Source organism: Hyperolius riggenbachi, chromosome 2 (assembly GCF_040937935.1).
Source record: "Hyperolius riggenbachi isolate aHypRig1 chromosome 2, aHypRig1.pri, whole genome shotgun sequence".
In the NCBI taxonomy this organism is placed as follows: Eukaryota; Metazoa; Chordata; class Amphibia; order Anura; family Hyperoliidae; genus Hyperolius; species Hyperolius riggenbachi.
The window spans coordinates 75,676,397-75,703,154 of NC_090647.1; the positions used below are offsets into that span (position 1 = coordinate 75,676,397).

At 44.5% G+C, this 26,758-nt stretch overlaps 1 protein-coding gene across 6 annotated transcripts in view; it reads right to left on the reverse strand.

Moving 5' to 3' along the window:
• The window catches only part of LOC137545556 (protein mono-ADP-ribosyltransferase PARP4-like), a 168,535-nt gene extending 144,943 nt beyond the window's left edge, over window positions 1-23,592 (reverse strand). For all 6 annotated transcript variants that reach the window (XR_011026055.1, XR_011026054.1, XM_068266922.1 and 3 more), the window contains exons 1-3: window positions 23,515-23,592; window positions 11,962-12,094; window positions 10,985-11,156 (exon numbers count right to left, since the gene is read on the reverse strand). Coding sequence is in view for 4 of the 6 variants with exons in the window: in XM_068266922.1 (XP_068123023.1) it covers window positions 10,985-11,156; window positions 11,962-12,093 (304 nt within the window). In the remaining 2 variants the exon portion in view is untranslated. The remainder of the gene's footprint in view (window positions 1-10,984; window positions 11,157-11,961; window positions 12,095-23,514) is intronic.
• Window positions 23,593-26,758: the final 3,166 nt, after the last annotated feature.

The following is a 26,758-nucleotide window of genomic DNA, read 5'->3' on the forward strand; positions in this document are numbered from 1 at the left end:
TGGGGGCCACAGCAATATGTATTCCAAAAAAGGACCGGCACCACACTCAGTATCTGTAGTTTTTCAAGATTTAATAGCAGCAGGCATGATAACAACAACAGACATGCTGTTTCGGCCTCTTGTGGCCTTTGTCAAGTTGCTCAACAATCACGTATACCATGCTGAGTACAACACATACATTTAAATAGAAAAACCCACCCACATGGTGAACTTGTGACCAATCACAGGAAGTACAGACCGGAGGACCTGATGGGAGACTTACATCGTCCAAAATGGACCAATAGATGCTGCACAGTTTGAAATATCACTCACCAATCAGGTGCGCAAGAGGGTTCCCCGCTGCAAATGTCCCTGCTAGAGACGTAACGGCGCATCATGGTTCCAAAACCGCCGCCTCCATCCGCGGAAGCGAGAGGTATGACGACAGCGTCATGTGACCTAGTCACATGACCCAGTCAGCTGAGAGCACTTCAGCCAATCATATGCGCCCAATACGTTTACCCAGCACACACGCAGCCCACGCATCATCGCGGAGGGCGGTGCTACAGCGGCCGGCAACGTTCCCATAGTAACCAGGACGCACCTCCATATACACAGACCGCAGCACTTACCACACCTAGCGGGGTTAAAGGGGAACACCTCTCGCACTCCATCCACTTCCTATGTAGGTCTGAAATACAAAAATAAAAACATATTAAAACATCAAAGTGCCACAATACAGTAATACTTATCACAGTAGAGATACACAAATAAGTCACCTAAGAATTAAATACAGAAACCCAAATCTAACTCCCGATTGAGCCCTGCCCTCCCCATGGCATCTAATGGCCTAATCCAGCTATTGAGGCTATTGATAAAAAGATGCTTGAGTATTCAAAGGCTCAGGAGGATGCCAAGCGATCCAAATTCAATCGGGATAAACAAGATTATGTATCAGGTTACGTTTATCCCTGGCAGAAACAAGCGACACCATCTCCCAATAGACCACCACGTCGATATAGGAAGGCACCTGGCAGAGGACATCCGGGAGGGAGTGGGTCTGGAGCTGGTACTTCAGGATCCGATGATGTGGGTACATCAAGAGATCATTCCCCGGTTCACCCCCAAGGCGCAGGAGGCGGAGAGGGGGTAGGAAATATAAACGGAGGACCAAAGAACAAACCTCCCAGGAACCCGATGAACCTCAGGCCCAGGAGGGGCAGATAATCGACTCTAACTTGGTGGTGAATATCTCCTCCCATACGCTATCTGAGGTTGAGGAACGTGTGCTCAATTATGGCCTATCTTATAGTCCCACTTTTTTGCCCGATTTTTTCAAGTTAGAACAGGATCTTTACCGGTTTTTCCGTTCAATTAAGCTTAAACATTTTTTTGGCACTGTTCCTCAGGCCTCTATCCCTAGGGACTATGGGAATATAGGCTTGGATTCATTACGGTTGAAGGACTCTGGTCTACGTAATTTAAGTACGTTCAAGCCTCCCAGTCATGCCATTATTGACGTTTATACCTCCAAAGTTATGGAGGATTTGTTAGCTATTGAGCGTGATTACAAGAATGGGAAGTTCCGTGTTTCACATAATTTGACTAAGGTTGAGAGTGCCGCACTCAGAGATTTGCAGAACAATCGTGATATCGTTGTGTGCCCTGCGGACAAGGGTGGTGCTGTTGTTGTGTTAGATCATGACCAATATGTTGGGGAAATTGCTAGACAACTGTCAGACACCACCATTTATGTTGAATTACAGGGAGACCCGTTGCCTAGGATCCAGAGACGCATACTGGGAGTGTTGAGGGAGGCTTTAGCCAGGGACATTATTGATGAACCTTTGTTCAAATTTCTTCAACAGACTAATCCCACTACGCCACATATATACATACTTCCTAAAATCCATAAAACCTTGCAACGTCCTCCTGGACGTCCTATTGTGGCGGGAGTGGGATCAGTTTTTGTCCCGTTGGCTCAATATTTAGACAAACTCCTTCAACCCATTGTGCAATCTCTGGACTCCTACTTGCGCGATACAGGCATGTTCTTGGATAAGTTGAGAAGTCTGCCTGTACTTGAGGGGGATGTTGCATTGGTAACTTTGGATGTTGAGAGCCTCTACACCTCCATCCCACATGATGGGGGTGTAGAGGCTACAGACTGGTATCTTATGATGCAGTCTGATTGTACCACCCCCCAGCGCAGGTTCTTGATACAACTGTTAGAAATTGTTCTTAAAGAAAATTATTTTTCATTTGAGGGGCGGTACTATGGTCAACTACAGGGCACTGCTATGGGCTCTAATGTGGCCCCCTCCTATGCAAATCTTTTTATGGGGTTATATGAAGAGACTTTCGTTTATCTTAACCCTGTGTTCCGCCAGCATGCTTTATGCTGGTGGCGCTATATAGATGACGTATTTTGCATATGGAGGGGGCCACGTGAGACATTGCATGCATTCTTGGAGACTGTGCACCGGCAGTGTCCGACCATCAAGCTGACAGCAAATTGGGACACGGGACAATTGCCCTTTCTTGATGTCCTGGTTTGTTGTGATAATGGGACGATATCCACCGATTTATACATAAAGCCGACGGACAGGAACTCCACCCTCCACTACGGGAGCTTCCACCCGGGTGGTGTGAAGGATGGGATTCCTGGAAGTCAGTTTACAAGGGTGGATAGGATCGTGAGTGAGCCTGAGAAATGTGCTGATCGCAAGAATGAGCTCTGTGGGAGATTTCGCTCCAGGGGATATCCCATGGAAGTCTTAAGTGAAAAGAAACGTTCCCGGGGTCGACGATTGAGAGGTGTGCCGCGTATTCCATTTGTTTCTACCTTTAATACTTGTAGCGACGTGATTTCAAGGACGGTGCGTCGCCATTGGCACTTGTTGAGGGATGGTTTCCCCACAGTGCCTGAGTTTAGGTTTCCTCCTATGATGTCGTTCCGCCGCGCCCCCACATTACGGGACAAATTGCGAGTAAAATCAGCACCTCAGACTCAGCCTCACACCGTTAGAACTGGGATGTTCCCCTGCCTGTCCTGCCATATGTGCAGCAGTGTTATACGGGGTCAAACTTTCTTTCATCCTACCTTGGGTACTGTGTATCACATCAGGGGGCACTATACATGTGACTCTAGCCACGTTGTTTATTTGTTGAAGTGTCCTTGTAGCTTCATTTATATAGGTATGACTACACAGTGCCTTAAGGTTAGGATCTCTGCGCACACATCAGCCATTAGGAATGGCACGGCGGGGCAGGCAGTGGCAGAGCATTTCAAGACCTGTGGGCATAACGTTTCTCAACTACGGGTAATGGCCATTGATGGGGTTCCATCAACTTGGAGAGGAGGAGATAGACTTAAGGAACTCTTACGGAGGGAGGCGGGCTGGATTAGGCGATTAGATGCCATGGGGAGGGCAGGGCTCAATCGGGAGTTAGATTTGGGTTTCTGTATTTAATTCTTAGGTGACTTATTTGTGTATCTCTACTGTGATAAGTATTACTGTATTGTGGCACTTTGATGTTTTAATATGTTTTTATTTTTGTATTTCAGACCTACATAGGAAGTGGATGGAGTGCGAGAGGTGTTCCCCTTTAACCCCGCTAGGTGTGGTGAGTGCTGCGGTCTGTGTATATGGAGGTGCGTCCTGGTTACTATGGGAACGTTGCCGGCCGCTGTAGCACCGCCCTCCGCGATGATGCGTGGGCTGCGTGTGTGCTGGGTAAACGTATTGGGCGCATATGATTGGCTGAAGTGCTCTCAGCTGACTGGGTCATGTGACTAGGTCACATGACGCTGTCGTCATACCGCTCGCTTCCGCGGATGGAGGCGGCGGTTTTGGAACCATGATGCGCCGTTACGTCTCTAGCAGGGACATTTGCAGCGGGGAACCCTCTTGCGCACTTGATTGGTGAGTGATATTTCAAACTGTGCAGCATCTATTGGTCCATTTTGGACGATGTAAGTCTCCCATCAGGTCCTCCGGTCTGTACTTCCTGTGATTGGTCACAAGTTCACCATGTGGGTGGGTTTTTCTATTTAAATGTATGTGTTGTACTCAGCATGGTATACGTGATTGTTGAGCAACTTGACAAAGGCCACAAGAGGCCGAAACAGCATGTCTGTTGTTGTTATCATGCCTGCTGCTATTAAATCTTGAAGAGCTACAGATACTGAGTGTGGTGCCGGTCCTTTTTTGGAATACATATCCATATTATTATTATCATCATCATCATTATCATCATCAGTAGCAGCAGAGCTTTTTTTAGTTGTACGAAAATACTGACTAATGTAAAATTAATTTCTATATAACTGCCAGGTCAGAAACCGCTTTACCAGTCACTTCCTGCAGCACAGACTGTAAGCTGCAAACGTCTCAACAAGCTGTGTCTGGACTCCGCCCCCTCGAGCTCTGAACAGCATGAAGGCCCAATGTCCAAAAAACAGCAGTAACCCCACCCACAGAGTCTAATTATAACTTATTTAGCCACATGACAAAGTTTAATTTTGCCTTTTTTAAAGTAAACCTGAGCTGAGAGGGACATGGAGGCTGCCATATTTATTTCCATTTAAACAATACCATTGCATGGCAGTCCTGCTGATCATCTTCCTCTAATATTTTTAGTCAGACCCTAAACAGGCATACACATCAGATGTTTCTGACTGAAGTCTGACTGGATTCGCTGCATGTTTGTTTCTGGTGTTATTCAGACAGTACTGCAGCCAAAGAGGTCTGCAGGATGCCAGGCAACTGGTATTGTTTAAAGCAGTATTAAACTCTGACATAATATTCAATAAAAATGTGTTGTCCTACTTTTTATATCCCATACAGTTATCATATTTGCTTTCGTGCATAAGTAATCTTATTCATTTAGAAATTACAAGTTCCCAAAGTACAGTTTTATTTGCTCTTAAAGCTGCATTTCATTCATAAATGGTGTATTTATATTGTAATGTACCCAGTAATGATTTCAGAGCAGTGTTTATGTTCTGGACACATTAGAAAAAGTTTCTGCACAGTCAGGGAATGTTTACATTCCTCTCTGCTACAATTGAGTAAACACAAGATAATGTTATCACCAGTTTGGATGCAGATCTCCCTGCAGGGAGAATTCTATTGAAAAAGTAAGTCCTGTGTTTAACCCTTTGAATACTGTTCTATTTAAATTGTGGTAGTATATTATATGCTGTAAATAATCTTTTAGAGCAAAGAAGAAATGCTGGGTTTTATACCACTTTAAAAGGAAATAAATAGGTCAGCCTCCACATACCTCTCACTTCAGGTGTCCTTTAAAACAGAAGGAATTTTGTAAATCTCACCTTCAGTTGAGCTAAAAGAAATATAATGGGCTATATGAAATTCACTTTTTCTCCTAAGCTCTCTCCTAGGAGAGAATTTTTCACCTTCTGTTTAAAATCACCTTTCAGCACTTTGCAAATGTAAAAGTACCAAAAAGTGGGTAAAATAAAGTACTGTCAAAAGTATTTACTTGCTTGCTGGTTGCTTGAAATGCATTTTATTGATAAGTTGTGACAATATCATCTAGGAAAAAAATGAATTGAAGAAGGGCCAATATATCTTTATAACTTTGTATGCCAGGGCCAATATGCAATTCACCTGAGTTATCTCCTAGGTGATATTTTTACAATTTGTAAATAAAAGGCCTTTTAAACCACCAACAAGCAAACAAATACTCAAAATAATTTTGACAGCACTTTTTCACTTACTTTTTAGTACCCTTTCCATTATAAAGTGCTAAAAAGTTATTTTAAATCAAAGAAGAAAAATGATCTCCTAGGAGAAAACTGAGGATTAAAAGTGAATTGCATATGGCCCCTTCCCAAATAGAGTGCCTTTTAAGCCATCAGCAAGTAAGAAAATAATCAAAAATAATTTTGATAGTACTTTTTCACCTACATTTTAGTAGTTTTTAATTGCAGATTGCTGGGAAGTTATTTAAAGAGAAGATGAAAAATCATCTCCTAGGAGAAAATGAAGGAGAAAACGTTAATTGCACATGGGCTCTAGACCCATATGCAATTAACTTTTTCTCCAGAGTTTTCTCCTAGGTGATCTTTTTAAACTTGTCAATGAAATGACTTCTAAGCCACCATAAAGCAAGAAAATACTTAAAATAACTTTGTCAGTACTTTTTCCCCTACTTTTCTGTACTTTTTCAGTTGAATAGTGCTGGAAAGTTATTGTAAATAGAAGATGAAGATGTATCTCTAAGAGAAAACTCAAAACAAAAAGATAATTGCATATTTTCTCCTATGGTATTCATTTTCATCGCTTATTAAAAATTACTTTTCATGATTTTGCAATTCAAAAAGTACCAAAAAGTAGTTGATAAAGGACTATCAAAATTATTTTGAGCATTTTCTTGCTTGCTGGGGGTTTTAAAGGCATTTTATTGACAAGGTTGAAAATATCACCTAGGAGAAAACTGAGGAGAAAAAGTTAATTGCATATAGGCCCAGGGGCCATATACAATTCACTTTTTCACCTGAGTTTTCTCCTAGGAGAAACATTTTCATCTTTGATTGAAAAAAACTTTTTAGCACTTTGCAAAGGAAAAAAAGTATCAAAAAGTAGGTAAAAAGTACTATCAAAATTATTTTGAGTATTTTTTTACTTGCTGGTGGTTTGAAATTGATTTTATTGACAAATTTTAAAATATCACCTAGGAGAAAACGCAGATGAAAAAGTGAATTGCATATGGCCCCAGGTAGAGGCCTGCAGCGGGTCGGGTACCCGCGGGTAACCCGAAATGCGGGTCGGGTTCGGGTACCCGAATTGATTTAAGCTGCGGGTGCGGGTAGCGAGTTGCGGGTGCGGGTAGGGTTGCAGGTAGCGGTCTGCGGGTGCGGGTCGCGGGTAGTGAAAGCAAGCATGTAAACCTTCTTTAGCTTTGGTTTGTGTATAAAAATAGGTTTTATTAACTTTACAGCTCAATGTTACTTTAAATGTGCACTTTAGAAGAAAATGTAAAAAAGCAGGTTGCGGGTAGCGGGTCGGGTAGCGGGTCACGGGTCGGGTGCGGGTATGAAAAAGTGGACCCGCGCAGGCCTATAGCCCCAGGTGTTCAAACACAACTGTTTGCAGTGATTTTTCAGAGGACTTTTGGGCTTCTTTAGGCCAACCATAAAAATATCCTGGTAGTTTTTGTTCTCCAAACGTTATCTGAGTATCCAGGGACAGATTTCTAGTAAGGGCACCAAGGCAGCTGGCCATGTGGTCAGGGCCGGATTTGTACTTACCAGTGCCCTAGGCCTGCTGTCACCAAGCGCCCACCCCCCCCCCCGCAACCACCACCACCACCAAAAAACATTCTGGCCAACTATCTGACTAGTGATCACTGGTTTGAATGGGCCCATTTCAGTTGTGCTGCTGTGCCCCTCATTGAACAAAGAATCAGTGGATGCTCTCTGTCCTCTCACGATGGAAATTTGCGCTCCTGCCCGAATGTGCACAGCAGCCGATAGTGTTCTGGGCATGCATACTTGAGAAATTACGGTGATGTATGATCGGTACTTGTCAAGAATGCATAACACTATACTGGCCTCGGTTGCTGTGCACATCTGGGCAGGAGCAGGAAATTACAGGGAGCTCAAGTGGCCAGAGCATGCGCTGCTTCTTTATCCTCTGTGCGACTGGCTGCAGTCAGAGCCACAAACAGGTGACAGGGAGCGTGAGTGGCCAGAGCATGCGCTGCTTCTTTGTCCTCTGTGCGACTGGCTGCAGTCGGAGCCACAAATAGGTGGCAGGGCAGAGCAATGGAGAGAAGCCCATCCAAAACAGAGAACAGGTAAGTAGCAAACATCCTGTCAAGACCCACTTTGGATGTTTGGTTGTAATTAGTGTGGACCTGAACTCAGAACTTCCTCTCTGCTCTAAAAGATATGCAACAACATAACCTTTACATAAAAACATTTTTGTTACAGCTGATACAAATCCTGCAATAAATAGATAGTGTGTCTAATTCCTACTTTCATGGAAGCAAATATATTAACATCTTGTGCTTTAAAATAAGATTATATGCTGTGGCAGTCAGATGACACAGGGAAGATATCAAATTTGTGATTAGACACAGATGTGGAAGAATTCGAAAGGTTCTCTAAATACATACAGGGTGCATTTCTCTGTTTTCCTTCTGTCCTGTGCAAGAGTTCAGCTCCACTTTAAAGCATCTGAATGACATTTATTTATATTTGCTGAAAAATCTACGTATCTCTTTTGAATGCTGAATGTACATAATAATAACATATTGGCAGTATACAGGAACAAAGTATGAAGAAGGCTTATTAGCAGAAAGATTACTCTTTTTCTTTTAAGCCAATAAATGGTATCATCCTGATTAAAAACTCTCTGCTTTTACTGATGGCTAAGATGGTACAATGCTCTAATGCTACAGGAAAGCAGAAGGATGCCAAACCATACAAACTAGCATAGAGGTAGTAACAGCTCAGGTGACAGTGACAGTTTAGCAATGAAAGGGAAGCATACAGCATTTTTATTCCAGGCTCCAGCAGTTCTCATAGATGGTCGGAGCTGACGGACAGAAAATGAGTCAGGAAAGAGTTAACTTAAGCAGAGACGAGATCACTGGCTAGGAAGAAAAAAAAGCAATAAATTACGGCTAGATAAGAAAGTGTAATTTACAACTGCTGGGGTCAGTCAGTGTCACAGCTGTAAAAAAGAAGGCAAAGAAACTAGCAGAAATGTTTGTGAATGCCTGCATTAGAACTCAGCTGAACTTAGTTTTATCTGCTTTGTAATGTAAATCCCTGGTATTTCTCACATCCACTTGTACTGTATGTCGATCATAATTGGATCACCAGGTAACAGTTATGATTGATCCTGATTGTTATAACACATCAGGAAGTGAGAGGTGCATGGATTGGGGAACTCTGGAATTCATCTATTAGTGCAGAGCAGGGCGCTGGATGGCTGCGCTGTGGGAACAGAGGAGATGATTTACTTTGACATATGACCTCTTCTCTCTCCAAGTCCTGCCGACCCTTCTGATCTTATCTGATTTTATCGCCCTAGGCCGTGGCCTTTGTGGCCTTTGCAGAAATCCGGGCCTGCATGTGGTGGCTGGACAGGGAAAAGGGATTGCTACATATGGAAGAAGGGGCTGCAAAATGGAATACAGAGGTTGGAAATAAGGAGCACCATATGGAAATTGGGGGCTGCTGCCCAATCAAGGGATCTGTATAGAACTGAAGGTGGCTGCTGTACATGAATGTTAGACACGGAAGAGAGGGTTGCACATAGAATGAGTAGGGTGCTGCTGCACATGGAACGGGAGCTGCTAGAAATCTGGCATGGGGCAGAAAAAGTATCAATCCAGCTTTGTGAGTAACCACATGTTTGCTTCAGTAACCTTTTTGGCACAATCAAATACCAACTCGCACTCTGCATAGTGACGGTACATCAGGTGCTATGTTTTGGAACTGGTCTTTAAACAGTGTTCAAAAGACCGATCAGCTGTCATGGTGGAACCGTGTTGGCTATATGCTTGCATCAAATCTTTATAAAAAAAGTTCTGTCTTCATCCCAAAAAAATAAAATATCAGGTGCTGTTTATCTGCTTTTTTTTTTGCTTCACACACAAAATATTGAATTGAATGCTTTGCTGAGAGTGCCTGTGAGAAAACGCGGAAAAGCCGCCGCGTGTGCTCAGAACAAGGCGGCTGGTTCCGCATCCAACGCGGCAGTTGGCACGCGTAGGCCTACATCTGCCAGTATGGCTGAACACGGAGAAACCGCCGCATGCCCTGATAGCGGTGCGGCTGGTTCCGCGTCCAGCGCGGCGGGTGGTACGCAAGACATGTCTGGTGTGGCTGGGACTGATAGTCCACACAGGTTCAGAAGGACGCGCGCGCGCGCTGAGAGGCAGAACTTTTATGACAGCCAGAAGGGAGTCAGCTGACCAAGCCGGTCAGCTGACGATTCAACCAGTTCCCATTGGACCAGCACTTAGGGGAGGCGCTGGAGAGCGCTGGGCTATATCTACTGGGTGCTGGTCATGCACTGGTTGTCTGTCGTTGTGATCACTACGTGGAAGCACTCAGACCTTATTGTCAGAATCTGTGTTATCATTCTGTTATACTTCAGACTAGTTCCAGGGTGTTGATGATCAAGGAGCTCACACCCAAGACTAGGGATTTGTGTTACTATTCTGTTATTCTTCAGACTAGTTCCAGGGTGTTGATGATCAAGGAGCTCACACCCAAGATTAGGGACTTGTATTATCATTCTGTTATACTTCAGGCTAGTTCCAGGGTGTTGATGAACAAGGACCTCACACCCAAGATTAGGGACTTGTGTTACCATTCTGCTATTCTTCAGACTAGTTCCAGGGTGTTGATGATCACGGAGCTCACACCCAAGACTAGGCATTGTTTATTATCTGTTATGACTTTCTGCTTTCCTGACCACTCTTCTGTCCACTGATTCGGTACTTCGCTATATCTGTTACTCTGTTGCCAAACCCTGCTTGCCTTAGGATTACCGAATCAGCCTCCTGTCTTTGTACTTTGTATGTCCGTGTGTTGCCGACCTGGCTTGTCCGACCTTGAGAGCTATCTCCTCAGTTAAGAGATAGTTCACAGATCAGTCAGTGACATCCATCTATTGGTGTCACTCTCGCTCTGGTCCTTCCTTCTCCCAGCCTGACTCCTCCCTGCGGGAGATTCTCAGGCTGCTGAAAGGTACTCATACCCTTGCAGTATTCCTGACTGCTTTGTACCTGTTCTCCTGATATTGTTTTCAAAGTATTACTGTTGCACCAAACACTCATATCTCTCAGGTGTCCAGAGGTTAGTAATATATCTGATTATCGGGGATACTGCAGATCATCAATAATCAGGTATATATCTGTATTTTTGGTGATACTGCAGATCACCAATAATCAGATCCTCTCTGTGTTACACTGATCGTTACAGTGCCCTGGTAGACCCCTACACATATACAGTATTCACCTTTCTCTTCTTCTAGGGTCACCACATCGGCCAGTTCCACCTCCGTAAGATGATTCTCCTGGATGGATTGCCATATGAAATCAGGCTTTACTATGGGGATAGAATGCTTCTGGATCTTCTTCTGCTGAGAAGTGTTGAGTACAGCTGTACTGATCACCACCACATGTGTGCACTGAAAGACAATGACTGCTGATCACGTTCATATTTAAAGAACAAACTGCACTATATGCTACACAGAATAGGATAGGTACATCATTGGGATTTAGGGTAATGTAATGCTACAACACACTTTTCATTAGTGGTTTCAGTGTTTGCCCCCCTCTTCCACACCACCTGTCCCCTAACCCAAACCTCACCATTTATCAAAACACTCCTTATACTCTCTACCCCAACCTCCCGCTCTCCCTAATAAAAACCCAATTTTCAGATACCTAACCTTAATTTCAACCCCAATACAGCTAGGTTCCACTCTTCTGTGGATTTAGCTGCTGGGCATACCATGGTGGGCATACCACAATGATGAATTCACCCAATGCTACCGTTTCAGTTTGTGGTTAATGCTGGAGAGATTGGCTCTTGTCTAATTCACTTTTCCTAGGAGATAACTTCTCTTTTAAATAACTTTTCAGTACTTTGCAGTTGAAAAAGTACCAAAAAGTATTTGAAAAAGTCCTGTCAAAATTATTTTGGGTATTTTCTCGCTTGTTAGCAGATTCCCCGGTATCCGGCACTGGGGGGGAGGGTGTGTCGGGGATCGCCTGATACTGGATACATTTGCTTGCCGGTAGCTTGAGCAACCGGCCTAAAAGAAACAAGCCTCCCCCCTATTCAGCATTACATACTTACCAAGTGTCCAGCGCCGTCTTCTCACCATCCTGTTCGAGTATCCTCTTATGGCGTCCTCTCCCGGCGGTCCACTGTTCGTCTATCCCCATGCAACTAATAAAACAAAGCCTTACCGCAGATGCTGCACCTACCTTTTCATTTAGCACTAAGGAAATCGTTCCTCCATTTGAAGTTATGCAGCGTTTGAGGTCAGCCTTTTCTTTAAATGGCAATGAGTTGACTTTTAGAAAGAAAACACAGTCTGAAAAGATGCCAGCACCCATCCTAAAACATACAGTAAACACAATTAATTATATAAAGTACAGTAGTAAGAAACAATTCTGAACAGACATTTGTAGACTGTGTGACAGAATACAGTTAATTCCCAGATAACAAATGTGATAGGGACTGTAGGTTTGTTCTTAACCTGAATTTGTTTTTACGTCAGAACACTGTGCTTTCTCTTTACCTGTATCTTCTCTGTGACCCCCCCCCCATACCTCCAGTGTCCCGCTCTGTGTTACTTCTGTTCCCATGTGCCTTCAGTGTCCCTCTTTATGCTACCTCTGCCCCCCACTGTGTCCCTCTGTACCACCTCTGCCTCCACTGTGTCCATTCCTGTACCACCTCTGCCTCTACTGTGTCCCTCTGCCTCCACTGTTTCCCTCTGTACCACCTCTGCCTTCACTGTGTCCCTCTGCCTCCACTGTTTCCCTCTGTACCATCTCTGCCTTCACTGTGTCCCTCTGCCTCCACTGTTTCCCTCTGTACCACCTCTGCCCCTGCCCACTTTTTGTGCCTTTATGTCCCCCCTTTGTGCTTCTTTCTGTCCCCGTTTGTGCCTCTTTCTTTCCTAGTGATCGCAATCTGTTAATTTCGTAACCTAAAAGAATTCAGGGGGGTCATTTGTAAGTTGGGATTTGTAAGTCGGGGACTACCTGTATGACATATGATACAGTATGTCATACTGTAGATAATATAATAACTATACAGTTAAAATAAGCTTGAATACAAACATTTATCATCCAAACTTTCCATTTCCACACTCGATTATTTTTAGATTAAGTTCAGCCATAGACATAAGAGGGCTGTTTATGATTAATCAGAATTCTGTTGCCCATACACACATTGATATTTCCGTTCTAATCCCGGCAGATTTGATCATTCTCAAAACTATTGATCGAACAGAGCGGTCTTGTTGACACTGCGTCACTCCTCCCACAAGCTCAGAAAAACAGGATTTAATAACATGACCACCCCAAGAATCCATCACAAAACCTTTGGAGCCACAGTCTTCTGTCATGCTGCCCCATCCTTTGGAACACATTGCCACACCAATTAAGACAGCTCCAAACCCAGAAGCATTTCAATCAAAACTGGAAATCCCCCTTTTTAGTATAACATTTATGATCACATAACTTTTTCCCCTGTAATACATCACAAACTGCAACTACGGTAAGTATTGATCTGAGACAAGCCTATGCACGTTGGATCCTATGGTAGAAAAACGCTTTACAAATTCTTTGCTGTTGCAGGAAAATCCAGGTCGATCGGGGGCAAGCAAGATTGTCAGTAGATCGACGACTCATAGCGTTGTATACAGCTTTGAACACTGCAACACTGCAGTTCAATCGATGTACAATAGATTCCAGCAAGTGCTGTGTGTGATAGGAATTGATTCCTATAGTTTTGCCGCATTGGGTAGCAAACTATAGGTGTATGGACAACTGTAGATTTGCCTGGTCCCTCTGGTTCGAATTCAAAGATAGCGAGGAATACAAGACATTAATGGCCTAACCGGAGACATCACCTTTTATCTGAATGACATGACATCTTTTGTGGCTCTCTTTTGATGGATGTGACCGCCATCACAGCCATCAAGCCCTTAAATTGTGGCATGAGATTTGTCCTCCCTCTATAAACCTTATAATCTTGATTCTTTATTATAAAACCAAAGTAGTGTTAGATGATCATTGTTTATTAATCTTTCTCCAGCATACGGGTTCTGTTTTCAGGTATGGATCTATGAGGGTCCTCACTGAATCTTACCTCTCTCTTCTGGACTAATGATCCTGATGTTGCTTCATAACATTTTTCTGGTATTTCTGACCTATTTGTTAAATTGGTGAAACCTGCAAAATTTGTGAATGACCTCATCATAGGGGATCCCTTTTTGCAAAGAATTTCCTGTATGTTTTGTTATTAGTCCATGATGATGTGCCTACTTACCTATATGGCGTTCACTTTTTGCTACTTACTGTGACAAAGCTGATCTTACCTGTAATTTTGCACTACTTTCATACTAAATACAGATTGTTACAAAAAAAATAATAATAAGTAGATAGAGGTGCCCACAAAAATTAGGTAGCCAGAGGTACCCTCAATATCAAATAGCTAGAGGCACCCCTGACTGAAGGGAGATCTCATCAGTGGAATGCCGAGAGCATGAGTAACTTCTCATCTACACTCTCATCAGGACTCTGTAGAGGGAAGGAGGGAGGCACTCGGGGAGGGGAGTGCGCCGCCTTTCCATCATCAGGCACCTGTAGGCACGTGCCTACAGTGCCTTATGGTAAATCAGACCCTGGTGATTCACCAAGCGGAGTCATGAAATGCCTAGTTCAAGATCCTCTTGTTGGTGCCATTGCATTACTAAATTAATTGGCTTGTTGTCCCTCTGCCTCACTGCAGCTCCCAGTTTCTCGTTATCCAACACCTGCTATTCTTAACTTAAGCTTGTTAAAGATATTTCATAACTTTTTACACATTTTCCTTTTTCTTATCAGGTGATTTGGACGTAGGTTGCTTGGCTGTATTGGGCACCACCATTGACCACAATGCAAAGTCGCAGCTGTACGGCACAGGGTGCTCAGTTTTGGCACAGTGCACTGGCTATTGATCACTGTTGTAGTTACACTACGCAGGTGCTTGGTTTGGGTGTCAGTGCTCGGCTAGTGCATGCCGGCTACAGTATAACCAAGGGCTGGTTAGCTGTTTGTACGTGATACTGGGTGCATACATTGGATAACGGGTAATCAAATCTACAAGGAACTTGGTCAAGAGACAGACAGAAATCTGCAGCAAGACAAGGCACTTGGTGTGAGTGCAATCTCAGCTACAATCCCAGCATAGGCTATTATGGGCCCCAAAAGAACCGCTCACCAGATTCAAATACAAGGCATCCACCAATCAGAGCTCAGCGTGTCAGCAATCAGCTGACACGCAGGGAGACACGTGACTACTGTTGGAGCGCACACTGAGACGGGTCCTCCGCCTGCCGCCCTGCACAAATGTGAGTCAGCGGCAGGGACGGCAACAACTGTGAGTCAGCGGCAGGGCTGGCGGCCTGTTGACTCCGTACACCTGATTAGTAAAATATTCGTACCAGCACATTACCAATATTGTTACTACTGGCATCACCTGGCATACAAACAAACAAGTGCTTGTTGAATACACATTCTCCCAAGTTGCCTTTGTGTTTAACCAGTTAAGATTTCCAGGCTGCTGCTGAAGCTCTGATCATTTGCCTGTTATGGGCTGTCTGTCTAGTTCCTGCACCTCATCCTGATCTCCTAATCTGCAGGGCCGGTTCTCTCATGAAGCAAGGTGAAACACTTGCATCAGGCACAGAGATTACAGGAGCAGCATATTCGTACACTTACAGCATCAGTCAGAGTTGGAGGAGAAGCGAGAGGAGAGGGAGGTGAAGAGGTCAACATTGGGGAAAAGCAGCTTGTTGTGCTGTGTGAGGAGTCTGACAGTGAGTGAGCAGGGGGGAGGCAGGAGAGCAGCAGTGTATTATTTGACTTGCACAGCAGAAGGGAGGAGGTGGCACTGCTGTCCTGACTGAGGAGGAATGGATCTTCACAAGTTTGCCTCAGGCAGCAAAAGGTCTAGAATCGGCCCTGCTAGTCTGTACCCTGATTGTTACTGCTGAATATAGTTGATTATACTTGTATATTTGGTTAATATTTGCTTAGTAGTAATTGTTTGCTTAGTAGGTTTGCACACAGAAGTGTTTATCTTAATACTGTTTATTTTACTTCATCATTTGCTCTGTCACAATACACTATTCATTTACACTACCGGCCAAAGTTTGAACACACCCTGTATTTCTCCAGTTTTTTATTGAAATTCAGTCAGTTCAATGTCTTATCGTACTCCTAAATGGAAGCATAGAACAAATAAACAATCAACGTTAAAGGACAACTAAACCTCCACACCCCTGACCTATCCACCAATACCATGGACAAGGTTTCCTCCTGCCAATCAGCCATCTCCTCCTGGATGTCCGCTAGGTTCCTGAAACTAAACCTGGACAAAACGGAATTTATCTTCCCACCCCGGCAGTCACTGACTCGCCCAGATCTGAATGTCACTGTTAACCAAACTACCACTCACCCTACCTCTCAGGCCCACTGTCTGGATGTCACCCTGGACTTCGCACTCTCCTTCACCCCCCAGATCACCATCAAACTCCTATCCAGTCCAGAATCAGATTCAAGATACTGTACCTGGCCTATAAATCTGTCCACAAAACCTGACCAACTTACATTTCCAAAATAGTTTACAAGTGAGTAGGCAGGCTGGCTGGTATCTTACTATTTTGGCAGTTAACTGCCATTCAGGAAAGTTCTTTGCAAACTAAGAAAACCCTGAGAATTCCCCACGAGGACATGGACTAGCCCAAAACCTGATGGATCTGTCAGATGCCTGCCTACTTTTTTTTGCTGGAGTGGTCCTTTAAAGGATACCATAGGCGAAAGGCTCTGGTAAAAAGTGAAGGTGCAGTGGGTAGGGGTGCATAATCAAATACTGCACCTCTGTGAGAAAACGCGGAAAAGCCGCCGCGTGTGCTGACAGCAAGGCGGTTTGCACACAGAGGCATGCGTCTGGTACTGGGAGTGGACGCGGAAAAGCCGCCGCATGTACTGATAGCGGGGCGGCTGGTTCCGCATCCAGTGCGGCGGTTTGCACGCAGCAGCATGCGGCTGGTGTGGCTGGGTCTGTTAGTTCACACAGATTCAGGAATACGTGCACGCGCGCTGAGAGGCAGAACTTTTATGATGGCCAAGGGGGGATCAGTTGACAAGGCTGGTCAGCTGACCTCAGAGCTAGTGGCTATTGGTCTATCACTTAGGGGTGGCGCCAGAGAGCGATACTCTATATATAGTTACGGCTGGACACTCACAAGTTGTCTGCCGTTGCGAACACTACGTGTGTTAAGCTTGGAGATGTATTCTCCACAGTCAGCATGCAACACATAAGCTGACGTGAAGGAGGTACACACACCAGCACAAGGAATCAGGATATCCCCAGTTTAGTGGAGGAGAGGACTGACTCCAATAGGAGATTGTGGTGCACAGAGCCGGTGCAGATCCGAACAGCCACAAACAATACTTTCGTGATAACGTCTCAGCGCAAAGTAGCGCTGAGCGCATAATCCAGGACTGAGGAGATCAGGACAGGTAGACAGAATGAACGCTTGCTTAACTAGCCACTACTTAGTGACAGCAAGCGTCCACAACAAGACAGACTGGAATGAGGCAGCCAATGCGTTGCAGCGATGGCGTGCCTCACAAAGACAGGACAGGATAGTCAGGAAATAGGAAGATCAAGATAGATGAATGTAACACAGACAAATATACAATAAGTATGTTTTCCTAGCGTATTACAATTACAGCTATCAATGAAACTATTTGTAACGTCTGACTAACATATGTATATATCGGCAATGAACCGATATATGACATAAGCAGGAACACTGACTAGGACTGGAGCAATACAGGGAACAGGACTCAGAAGGATTCGCTATCTCTTCGCAGAGATGAACGCAATCCACAAACAGAACCAGGAGCAGGATACTAACTCAGCACGGGTGATCACGATACGCACAAACTACCAAAACGTGCTGGAAGGCTGACTAACTGAACACAGGAAATAAACAGTTTGTGTACGTATATATCAGCGACACTGATGTATCAACGTAACACGAATACAAGGAAAATAACAAAAACATGCAAGTATGCGTATATATTGGCGATGAACCAATATATGACACAAGACAAGCAGAGAACAACTTCTAGAACAAGAGCAGAACTAGGAGGACTCGCTGACCCCTTCGCAGGAGTCAGCGCAGTCCACACGGACTAGGAACGAGGTGGGGCACGAGCAGAGTAACAGACAGAATCTGAGACTATGGTAGCCCATGGAGCATTGCAGGAAGCAGTTCTTTATACTGAGGTCATCCAATGGGAGCAGACCTGCAGATTCCCACACAAGTGAATGGTAATTAATCACAGGCTGACAGCAGGAAAAGGCAGACAATGATATGCAGCCTGCAGGAAAGGGATTGCCACTCCATTGCAGCAGACAATGTTTGTTTGCACAAAAGCATATTAAACTGTCATTAAAGGGACTCCGAGCTCAGAAAAAAAAGGAAAGTTGTACTCACCAGGGGCTTTTTCCAGCCCAGTGCTGGTCGGGAGGTCCCACGCCGGCGTCCTGGCTCCTCTTCTTCACCCCGCTCCGGAATGGCTGACAGGCCGCAGCCCGGGCGACACTCTCCCGAGTGTCGGGCTGCTCCTTCCGCATATGACGCGGATTACGTCACACGCCGGCCGCCTCGCGTCATCACGGCGGCCGGCGTGAAAGTACTGCGCATGCGCGCTTTGTTCGCGCATGCGCAGTACTTTCACGCCGGCCGCCGTGATGACGCGAGGCGGCCGGCGTGTGACGTAATCCGCGTCATATGCGGAAGAAGCAGCCCGACACTCGGGAGAGTGTCGCCCGGGCTGCGGCCTGCCAGCCATTCCGGAGCGGGGAGAAGGAGAGAAGCCAGGACGCCGGCGTGGGACCTCCCGACCAGCACTGGGCTGGAAAAAGCCCCTGGTGAGTACAACTTTCCTTTTTTTTCTGAGCTCGGAGTCCCTTTAACTTCAGAGCGACTGCAGATGGAATCAGCAACTAGTTTAAGTGCAAACCAAACTATGCAAGCAAATGCATGTAATGACATCAGAACTGCTTGGGTTGCAATACCACTGCAGCCAGCAGTAAACGCTGCAGAAGCGATCGTAACAACGTGGAAGCACTCAGACCTTAGTCAGATCCAACAGTGTGTTTGAACCAGGAGGACCTGGGAATTCACACTGAGCCAGATTACTACAGTATTATTATTGTGTATACTTCAGACTAGTTCCAGGGTGTAGAGACCACGGACCTCACACCCAAGACTAGGGAACTTGTGTTATCATTCTGTTATACTTCAGACGAGTTCCAGGGTGTAGAGACCACGGACCTCACACCTAAGACTAGGCATTGTTTGATATCTGTTATGACCTATTGCTTTCCTGACTATCCCTACGCTCGCTGATTCGGTACCACGCATATCTGATTATCTGTTGCCAACCCTGCCTGTCTTGGATACCGAACCAGCCTTCTGTCTTTGTACTTTACTTGTCCGTGTGTTGCCGACCCGGCTTGCCCGACCTTGAGAGCTATCTCTCCTCTTTAGGAGATAGTCTCCAGATCAGTTAGTGACATCCACCTTCAGGTGTCACTCACTCTCTGGCCCTTCCTACTTCACCCGGAGACTCCATCCCTTGAGAGATCTCAGGCTGCTGGAGGGTTCTCGTGCTTCTCTAAAGAGCAGTATTGTCCATACTGTCAAGGACCACCTGCTCATCAGGTGGATTACTCAAAGTAAATACAGTTGCACCAAACACTCACGTTATATACAGGTGTCCAGAGGTTAGTACTATATCTGTATTATTGGTAATTCTGCAGATCATCAATAATCAGGTATATATCTGTATTCTTGGTGATACTGACACCGATCGTTACAACCTCCTTGCCGTTCTCCTCCGGTCAGTCCTATTCTCCTCATCAACTTGGGCAACTTCAAACCCGAACATACTGCGCTGGGCATGCCGTTCTGCTCACCTGTAGCCACGCAGAGTGATGTCAAAGGACAGGAGCGGGTTCACTCCCCCTGCTTCTCCAATCAGCTCGCACGCTGGGATGCAGGAGCGAGCGCTTCACTTTTTACTAATGCCTTTTGGCTCCGGTATCGTTTAAAAATTCAGCAGTTAAACTGAAAATAAGAATACGAGACTCTCTTATGGTACTCATTTTCTATTTACCATTAGTACTACACATGCAACAGGTTTGAACACATGCTAGATGGTTCACATCCAAAGCTGCCCGATGACCACCTCTGCTGGGAATCTAGAGTGCATCCAGCACCCTCTTTTCCCCTTCCATGAGTACCACTGCTACAAATCCAGACTAGCAGGTCATCTTGTCTGAGTAAAGGCAGAGCCTACTGTTCTCCTTCTCACCACTCCCACTCTGTGCCGCACTGTTGGCTCTTCTCCGCCCTCCACAGCAACAGAACACCTGTCGGCTAGTAAAGCGTCTGTACATGATTCAGCCCCCATCTGTTGCTTGAGGGATCGAGTCCTGATCCCTGCTGGCAACAGTAATTGTGTGTGTATGTACCCTCCTTTAGAGCCTTGGCAAGGCTGGTCAGCTTTAATTAATTTACTGCAGCTATTTTTAAAGTGAAGATTTACTATTTTCACAATACTAGCAGCACCGTTGTAGATGTCTGTGCAAGACAGTGTGAAGGGTTATTGCGAAGATGTGCTGTTTGATTAGGTCACACCCCTTTGACATTCCTACAACCTAACCCATTAGTCTCCAGGAGATAGAGCACAAATTCTTTTGTACCAAACCCAACCTGTAAGTAATTTTTTTTCAGTAGAATCTGTAAGGAACGAGGCAGGTAGGACAGGTAGCTCCACGTACCTTAAAGTGACACTGAAGCAAAAAAAAAGTATGCTATAATGAATTGTATGTTTAGTATGGATAATTTTCAGATATAAAGCCTTTTTGTTATAACATTGCATCATTCTGTCATATTTGCAATAGCAAATCAGATTCTGTATTTTAAATTATGAAACACAGCAGAGCTAATGACCCTTTAAACTCCCCTGCAGTAAAACCTTATCTGAAACTGATTTTCTTTGATGTATAAGTTTCTCAGAAAATAGGACTGTTTCTGACTAAGTTAGTAGGAGAGCTCAGAGAACCTCTTTTGCAAAGATAACAACTGAAGTTTCTTAACTATTCCTGTACTGGAAACAGTTTCTTTGCTACTAATGTTCTATTTCTTAGCTATACTACACATACAATTCATGATATCATAAGTTTATTTTCACTTCAGATTCCTTTTAATTACATGAGAGACCAAACATTGTTTTTATATATTTATTTTTGCAATTGTTTTTCTAGACTTGGCTTTCAAGAGGAATACTAGTCATAACTTATGTATTTGTTAAAATCTCCCTCAAACATTATCTCTGAGCATCTGGAAGACTCACCCATGAGAATGAGTCAGGTAATACAGATACAGATTAGCGTATTTTTCGGACTATAAGACGCTCCTGACCATAAGATGCATCTAGATTTAGAGGACAAAAACCAGGGGAAAAAATATATACTAAAGCTGGTGCATTCATGGTGAAGCGGCATTTTGTGGATTATGCCCCCCCCCCTTGTACCTCGTGTCTCCCCATGTCCTCCTGTGTTCCCCATGTGTCCTCCTGTGTCTCCCTGTCCCCCCCCTTGTGTCCTTCTGTGCCCCCCATGTGTCCTCCTGTGTCCCCCATGTGTCTTCCTGTGTTCCCCTTGTGTCTGCCTCTGACCTCCTTGTGTCCTCCTCTGTGCCCCTTTTGTGCCTCCCTTGTGTCCTCCTCTATGCCCCTTTTGTGCCTCCCTTGTGTCCTCCTCTATCCCCCTTTGTGTCCTCCTCTAAGCTCCTTTGTGTCCCCCATGTGTCCGCCTCTGACCTCCTTGTGTCCTCCTCTATACCCCTTTGTGTCCCCATGTGTCCTCCTCTGTATGGGCACAGTACAGGGAGTCCCTGACATTGTGGCGGGTTGGAGGCTCGTATTGGCAGGCATTCACAAGTCAGGAACTCCCTGCATCTGGACTTTGGGGGAGAAAAGGGAATCTTATAGTCCAAAAAATATAGTATGTGCATTACAGCATCAAGAAAAATAGTGCTGTCTTTAAACACAACACAATGCCTTGTAGAGCTGCTTACCATTATTAACACAGCTGGTGGGGGGCGCTAAAGAGGGATAAACAAACCTTCCTCAAGAAAGTTTAAACTCACATTATGATACAAAGGAGTGTGTGCAATCAACTGTATTAAAGCTTACGGGAAGCTGAAAATTAAAAAACAAACAAACAGATACTTACTGTACCTATTGAGAGGGAAGGCCCTTGGTCCTATTGAGCCTTCCCACTCCTCTGCTCATCCCCTCATTTAAAGTAAACCTCCGGACTAAAAATCTACTCAGCAGAACTGAAAAGGCTTGGTGCTTCTTTAACAGTTTCACAGCATCAAAACTTTGTTTTTCTTACCAGAGCATCATTTTTAGCTGCATTTTTACCTAAGCTCCACCCATCAAAGAAAAAAGTCCGGGTTTTTTTCCCTGATGCTGCGCAGAGCATGATGGGGTTTCCTATGTTGTTATTCACGTTGCCTAGCAACTGGGAGAGGTGCTCAGGACACAAGACAGTTGGAACTGTGTCTCATGCTCCCTGTCACCTCCTTTCAACCAAAAAGATGGCTGCCATCATGAAATCAAACATTTGCCTGTTCTTTTAAAACAGTGTGGGTAAGAAATTATATTACCTATCTATTTTAATTAATATAACTAATGTAACTTAATAACAGTATGTTTGTTTAGGCTGAAGTAGCAGCGAGTCCAGTGTAAGGGCTGGTTCAGATGGACGTTTGGAGGCGTCGCGTTCGTTGGCGTCGCGGCGGCAATGCGTTCGAGCTTTCACCTGCGTTCGAGCTTTCACCAGCGTTCGCGTTGCGTTTGGATGCGGTCACATTTTTTCTTCCCCTAGGGGGACATTACCCGTCGCGGTTAACGGCCCCTGGAAGCTACATGTAGCTTCCAGGGGCTCCTTGAACGGCAGGGAAAATCAGGACCCAAACGCTGCGTTCATGCAAACGCGCATGAAAGCTTGGTACAAACACTCCCATTCACTTGAATGGGAGCGTTTAACGCCAAGCCCTGAACGCTGGCGGTGAACGCTCCGCAAGCGTCCGTCTGAACCAGCCCTAAGGCCCAATGATGGAGCCATCGTCCCTCCCACAAGACCATCGGCTAGAGTGATAACACAAGTTGCCAAACTTTTTCCCCTTACTGCCTCTGGGGCTTACTTTCAGGGTAGAGCTTACATTTCGAGCAAGCTCAAAATTCCTGCTAGGGCTTACTTTCAGGGGATGTCTTATTTTTGGAGAAACATGGGTATATCTCTAACGGTTGAATAATAACAAGATAAGCTATGTAATTCGCATCACCTGACAGTGGTTTAATGTTGTGGCTGATAAGTATAAATACATGTGACACTTCTGATGAGTCATGACCCTTCCCAGATCGCCTGTGATAAGTGACAGATCTGGTTTCCAATGAACAGGTTTGCATATTGGCTGCTCAGTTTTTTGTTGTTAGTGACGTAACGGCAAATCTGGGTGCAGTAATAAGTGTCACAAAATAACTGCATCTAGTTGCAGACTTGAAACACTTGCTTTAAAAAAATCTAGACAAATGCAATGTGAAACAATCAAATACCTAGTTGTCACTATTACAGCCAGCTTACAGTGATTCCCTGGGTCTTACCTGCAGTGTGTTGGCTGGACAATAGCCCTGCAATGGGTTATGGCAGGAAAGAAGCGTACATTGTCGTTCTGTATTGTAGCATGGAAATCAGACACTACTTCCTAGGAGGGAGGAGAGACTGCTGGTTACAAGGCTGGAATACTTCCTCATTCCTCTTAAAGATACAGAATATCAAGTCAGACAGACATGCAGTGTTAAATGAGAATGTCAAAGTACACATTACAGTGTTTGGAAACCATCCAGCAGTTTCAACTCAATAAAAAGAATATATAAATGTACAGTAATGCGTTCATTTTTGGGTGAATGTTCTAATAGTTATAATATTCTTCTGGATGAATTTTAAAAAGTATAATTTTCCTAGCCATACCATCAGAACCAGAATCAGGAAATTTGGACGCCAGGCAGCTGCGGTGGTTTGGGTGCCGCCATATCCCCCCATATAAATATATTTTATAGCAGGAAATTTGGGTGCCTGCTCTAAGATATTTGTATGGGTTCCTATATTTTCCATTTTTGTGGCTGCCAATAGTTACAATTTTTTTGCAGTGGGAGGGTAGTTTAAAGGGGTTCTTTCGCGAAAAAAGTAGGCAGTTAAAAAATGTGACAGATGACAGGTTTTGGGCCAGTCCATCTTTTTAAGGGGGATTCTCAGGGCTTTCTTTGTTTTCAACAGCATTTCCTGAAGTTTAACTGCCAAAATAGCAAGATACCAGCCGGCCTCCCTAATCACTTGCACACTATTATGTCAGTTAAATTTTGCAACTGTTGTTCAGGAAATGCTGTTGAAAACAAAGAAAGCCCTGAGAATCCCCCTTAAAAAGATGGACTGGCCCAAAACCTGTCATCTGTCACAATTTTTAACTGCCTACTTTTTTCGCGAAAGAACTCCTTTAAGGATAGGTGTCTGTAGCTGTATGGGCACTATAGCCCTCCCAGATTAGCGACAATATTTGTCACTATCTCTGAGCTAAAGACAGGGGAAAGGAATTCCCTGTTCAAAACACCCGCCAGGGGCGATCCTACAGGGTTTTCTGAGCTACCACTGGGGAGCTGTCTCTCCCCTGCTGCTCCCCTGCCTCTCTGCACGCTGTAAGAGACACAGTCTCCCCTTGCAGGGCCCTGACCAAGAGGTCACGAAAGTGAAAGTGGGTCATTACGGGCCACAGGAGCGGCGTTTTTTGCGGCTACCTGATCCGCTCAGCCCCAAGAATCAGGTAGCCTACTTTTTTTTTTTCATTTTATGAGCCCACCTTGGGGTCTTTTTAACAACTTTTTGTGTATGAAGGATCGTACACTCGTCCAGCAAAGTGCACGACCAACACCACGACATGACTGACACCACGACAAAACGTTTATGATCAGTCGGATGGGTTGGGCAAACCGCCTGTCATCAGCCGCTCGTCTAATCGATTGCTACATGTATACTGATTGTTGTCCAACAGACCAGGTGGTTGAGCGTGTGTACGGGCCTGAAAGTGGTCTGAAACTCTGACATAACATTCAGCAAAAATGTGTTTTCCCACTTTTTATTACTCATACAGTTATCCTATTTGCTTTTGTGCACAAGTAATATTGTCTGTCTACAAATTACAAGTTTCCAAAGTGTAGTTTATCTTGCCCTGAAAGCTGCCATTGCATTTTATTCCAACTGCTTTTTATTATATATTAAAATCTTCTAATGAGCTGTTAGGAACTGTGTGCATGCCTGAAGCAGAGACAGCTTATCAGTGAGAGTTTTTTACTTGGTACATACAAATGTATCAACATTGGAATGTAAACAAAGATTGTTATCTCCAGTCTGGATGCGGATTTGAAGCTGAATAGCTTTTGCATACCAGGACTTAGGTGTTGTGTTTAACCATTTCAGTGATGTTCTGCTACAATTTTTATCTGAGATAGTAGCTTTAAAGCTGTGAGGAAGACCACACTGACTTTGAGACCACTGTAAGATGTTTGAAACTTTGTGTGTATTAGATGTTTTGTAACAAGTGTCTGTATGTATTGTATATAAGGAACTGTCTGCATTGAGCACATATCTTAATTTAACCAGTTCCAGACCGCGGGTCTGAGAGGATGTAGAGTTCTCCATACCCATCAGCTCTCCCGCCGTTATCGCCAATCTCACCACCTTGCACTTGCCACAATTTACTTGCCCTGCCGTCTATAAGATGGCAGAGCTCTGTGAGCAGGTCAAGGGCCGCTTTCATTGGCTCCTTACTACGTGATCACTGAGAGCCAATCACACTGGCTTACATTGAAAGACAGCATCAGGAGCCAATGAAAGCAACTCCTGACCGGCTGACAGCTCTCTGCCATCACAGAGACGGCAGAGAGAAGGGCCTGTGGCGATGGAAGAGTTTCGTGACCGGCGAGAGTGGTGGTTATGTGAGGCAATTCATTGGGAGGCACGTTTTCTGGTAACAGCGGTCTCTGGTCCTTAAAGGAATACTATCGATTCACATTTTTTTCAATTGACACAGGAATTGTTTGGGAAGTGCTGCTAAGTACTGGTGTATACATTTTAGTAGCAACTTCTTTGTTTACTGTTATCAAAATACATTCAAACTTTACTGACGCCAAAACTGATGGCTGACTGAGCCATGAGGAGAGGGGAAATTCCCCTCACACTTGATCAGTTAACCCTATGTGTAGCTCTGTGTGTGACAGAGAAGAGAGCTCCCAACAGCTGCAGATCCTGTGTCCTGTGTGTCTGACTGAAGTGTCTGAAGAGAGCAGAGGAAATGTAACAAATTGTCACAGCTTTTTCATACTGTTTTTGCTTTTAGAGTTTGATATGTTTGATATTTGCTTTCTGTAGTCTGATATGCAACTCTGGCTGTGCATTGAAGCAGACATCCCTTCTGCAATTGATTTGTCCCAATATAGCTAAATCCTACCCTCAATAAATTACAGCTTTTGCCTCTGATATTTAACATGAAAAGTAGGAAAATGTTTACACAGCTACTTAGACATTATTTGCACAGTCATTTTAGAACACTTGGGTATCGAAAGTATTCCTTTAAGGGACCAGAGACTGCTAGTACACAAAGGGTTAAAGTGAAACCATTAGTGTAAATAAAAATAAAAACAGATACTCACCTAAGGAGAGGGAAGGCTCTGGGTCCTATAGAGCCTTCCCCAGGCCTGGATTTACATCACAGGAGCTTATAGGCACAGATGTCCTGGCAACTTAGATTTTGCCCTACATGAACCTACACACTCCCACCGAACCACACCGTAAGTG